Source organism: Guillardia theta, assembly GCF_000315625.1.
Source record: "Guillardia theta CCMP2712 unplaced genomic scaffold GUITHscaffold_6, whole genome shotgun sequence".
In the NCBI taxonomy this organism is placed as follows: Eukaryota; class Cryptophyceae; order Pyrenomonadales; family Geminigeraceae; genus Guillardia; species Guillardia theta.
The window spans coordinates 476,605-480,235 of record NW_005434668.1 but is presented as its reverse complement, the minus strand read 5'-3'; the positions used below and the strand labels follow the sequence as shown (position 1 = coordinate 480,235).

General features: G+C 59.8%; 1 protein-coding gene across 1 annotated transcript in view; it reads right to left on the bottom strand.

Annotated features, from left to right (window-relative positions):
• Window positions 1-3,372, bottom strand: part of GUITHDRAFT_160994 (hypothetical protein) — a gene marked incomplete at its 3' end in the record, with an annotated part of 5,880 nt that extends 2,508 nt beyond the window's left edge. The window contains exons 1-6 of the mRNA XM_005840196.1: window positions 2,901-3,372; window positions 1,346-2,852; window positions 1,013-1,190; window positions 592-962; window positions 317-385; window positions 70-133 (exon numbers count right to left, since the gene is read on the bottom strand). Of these exons, the coding sequence (XP_005840253.1) occupies window positions 70-133; window positions 317-385; window positions 592-962; window positions 1,013-1,190; window positions 1,346-2,852; window positions 2,901-3,192 (2,481 nt within the window). The 5' untranslated portion in view covers window positions 3,193-3,372. The remainder of the gene's footprint in view (window positions 1-69; window positions 134-316; window positions 386-591; window positions 963-1,012; window positions 1,191-1,345; window positions 2,853-2,900) is intronic.
• Window positions 3,373-3,631: the final 259 nt, after the last annotated feature.

The following is a 3,631-nucleotide window of genomic DNA, read 5'->3' as shown; positions in this document are numbered from 1 at the left end:
GGAGGAGCAGAGCAGGGATAGGTGGGGGAGGAGGACAAAGAGGAGGAGGAGAAGGAGAAAAACTTCTACCTCGCTTCCCTTGCTGTGTAGTCGCCATTTTGACGTTTCTCTCTCTCGGGCTTTGCCGCCTTGTCTGACGAGCTCACAGCAGAAGTTGCTGAACCAAGAAAGTCAACGCCCATGTGTCTCCCACCCTTCACGACTTGCCTTTCCTCCTCTCCTCCTTCGGCTTTTCTTCCGCCGCCGGCCCGGTCCTTCCCCTGCTACTCTCCCTGCTCATCCTCAGCTGATTGAAGTTTGCGCGCAGTCGCTCCACCTGATGATCTTCGACCCTGGCGGAGGTGTCCAGGAGGACTCGCCGAGGTACGAGTTGTAGTAGTAGACCCTGCCGATACTGGTAAGATATGCAAATGACCATGCACTTTCCCCAATCATCTCCAGCGCTTGCGAACCTTGTTCCTCCCCCCTCCCCCCTCCTTCACTTCTATTCCCTTTCTACCTTGCACTTCCTCAACCTCCTTCACTTCTTCTTCAAGACATCCTCCTTGCTCCTCTCTGCCTCCCCTCCCCCTCCCTCATTTCCTCCCTCACCGATGCAGAGAATCGTATCCCTTGTGCCACCCAGGAGGCAGCCCCACGTCATGCTCCAGCGCGATGCTCGGGGGATTTTCTTTCTGCACCTTGAGCTGGGGGTGAGACTGGCTAGGAGGAGGACCAGCCTTCGCCTGCTCATGCTGCCGCTGGTTCGCCTGAGCCGGAGGAGACGCCCCTCCTGCTCCTCCAGCTGCGACGGGTTGGATGTGAACGGCTTCGACCGGGAGGTTCTTCCAGTAGTTTGACATCTCCTGAGAAGCCTCTGCGCCCGTTAACTTCTTCAGCTGCTGGCTAGCTGGACGGCCCGACTCCCTCCCGTATCTCCTCGAGCTGAGAGCCTTCTGCCCGCTCCTCACAGCCCGCCTCACCTGCCAGCAAGTCAGCCACCAGCAGCCCAGCAGGGCATGACAGGACTCACCTCGTCCGCTGCTGGGGCCCCGTACGCCTTCTGCAGGTTGGCGATGTACTTCCTGGTGCGGTCGTTGAGCTTTGAGTCCTCCTTCCTGTCCCGCTCTCGCTGCTTCTCCTCCTCCTTCTCCTCGGTCGGGGTGGAGAACGTCCGACTCTTGGCCACCAGCTGCGAGTTTGACGACTCCCTGCCAACAAATCAGCCGTCACATCTCAGAGGTCAGGGATGCCGGACTTCTTCTCGAGCTTGTTGAACCAGCTGGATATGTCCCTGCTCGCCTCCTGCCCGGACATGGTCCTTGAGCCCTCCCCCTTGCGTGACCTCGAAGTCCTTGAGTAGAACCTGTGCATGTCCCGGGACGCTCTGGAGGAGCTGAAGGACGAGCCGTTCTTTTTCCCTTCCCTCTCTTTCTGCTCCAGCTCGTACCCGGTAGCCTTGGCAATGTTGATAAGCCTCTGCTTCAGCAGCGCGACGTTCTTCGCCAGCTGTTTCCTCGACACCCTCCTCTCCATCGGGCTGTTGGGAGACTCCTGAGCAAGCATCTGCTTCTTCTCTCCCACCTTGAGTCCCCCGTGGGCCTGAGACTTGAAGTCCTCCCCTTCACTCCCGCAAGTCTGGCACGAGTGTGGGCATGCGTCAAAGTTGGCAGCCCCATCCCACTCGCACCAGAAGTTCCTGTCCCCCCCGACCCTGTACGCCTCGCAAGAGTCTCCGTAGGGCCCTCGCCATGTCGGGTTGTCGCTGCAGGAAGGGTAGCGCTTCATGGTTTTCACCGCCTTGGGAGCGGCGGACGCTCCTGCAAGCTGCTGCTCCTCCTCAACGATCTGGTGCACCGCTTCCTTAAGGTCCTGGACAGACACGAACTTCTGGTCCTGCTGCTGCTGCTGCTGCTGCTGCTGCTGCTCCCCCTTGCAGTCACATTTCTGCTTCAAGTTGATGATCCCCTGGCTGCACGGCTCTGCCTCACCGCACCCGCAGTCGCAGGACGGAGCCTGAGGAGCAGGAGGAGCCTGAGCCTGCTGCTCCGGCATCTGAACTGAGACCTCCATCTGCATGTGGGCCGGCAACTTCACGATCACCGGAGGCCCTCTAGGCCGGGCCGGCATCCCCGGAAACCCCTGGAACCCCTGCGGTCCTATCGGGCCCATGGGGCCCATGGGCCCCACAGGGCCCTGCGGACCCTGAGGACCGGCTTCTCCGGCTTCTCCCTTCTCTCCAGGCGGTCCTGCTACCCCTGGCTCCCCATCCGTACCAGGTGGGCCAGGGGGACCAGGGAGCCCGTCCCACCCGTTCTCTCCTGGAGCTCCCGGAGGGCCGGCGGCGGCCTGGCTGGAGTGACTGGCGGTTCCAGTGACGTTGACGTAGAGGTGGGGTTGGACGTACTGCTCGATGATGGGAGAGACGTGCTGCCTGTAGATCCTCGCAGGATGGATGATGGTCTCGACCCGTGGTTTCAGGTGGATGTCCCTCCGGATGCCCGGCGGCTGGTGGATGTAGGTTTGCACCTGAGGGGGCTCGACAATGATCTGGGTCACGGTCGGGTGCACGACCTCCCTGTGCACGGGGTAGATCTCAGACGTCCTCACGATCGGCTGCATCGGCTGTATCACCGTCTGTGTGGGAGTGACCACCGTCGTCGGATTTCCTGCGCCCTGCCCGTTCGAGATTGTGCGATAGTGCTGCTGCGGGAAACTCGCCCCGACGACCATTCCAGGCGTCCATGCTTGCGCCACGACGGGCCGAGAGACCGTCGCACATTTGGAGCTGCAGTGAGGATGATGCAGTGCTGCATGAGAGTGGCAGTTGCAGCTGAGCTGCCGCAGCTCAACCTCCGCCTGCTGGTCGATGGCTTGCACATCCGTCAGACTAAACAAGGCGGGGGAATGCCGTCACTCACCTTTACGAGCGCTCAGAATCATCTGCCTTGTTCGACACAGCTTGCCGCATTTCTGTATGGGATCGCTCTTCAACTGAGACTGTCCCTGCTCCGAGCCTCCATGTTCTTCTTGCCGGATCTTCGACTTGATGTCACGACGCTGCGCTTCGAGCTCCTTCAGCTCTGATGAATCCACATCCCCGTTCTCCTGCAACAAGATGGAGGCAGCAGGTTTCTTCCAGTACAAGCTTGAAGCAAGCACAAGGAGAACCGCTGACAACACCAGCAAACCCTCCCGCTGAAACCTCGTCATCGCTCTAATGGTTCACACCTGCAGCGCAGCCTCGCAACAGGCCCAGCGAGAGCGGAGGAAGGCACCACAGCACGGGGAGAGCTGCAAGGAGGAGGCGGAGAGGACCAGCAGGTTCTGCTCACTCTGACGCCTCAGCCATTGTCGCCGCTCCTCCTTCTTCGAAGAGCCACCCCACCATGACCACGCCCGCAAAACTAACCCCACCCATAGACCCCGAATTGACAGGCAATTGAGGGGTAGGGGTCACTACTCACCATCCTGGTGACTTCCAGAAAGGGGTGGGGGTATAGTACCCCCTGGTATGTACCACGGAAAATGTTGTTATAATAAAGGGTAGGCACGAAGATGCCACTGTCTACCCCCTTTCTGCTATACAACAGTTGGGTGGTATGAAAGTACCCGTACTTGATAGGCAGAGAATGAGGGTTGAATGTTGATA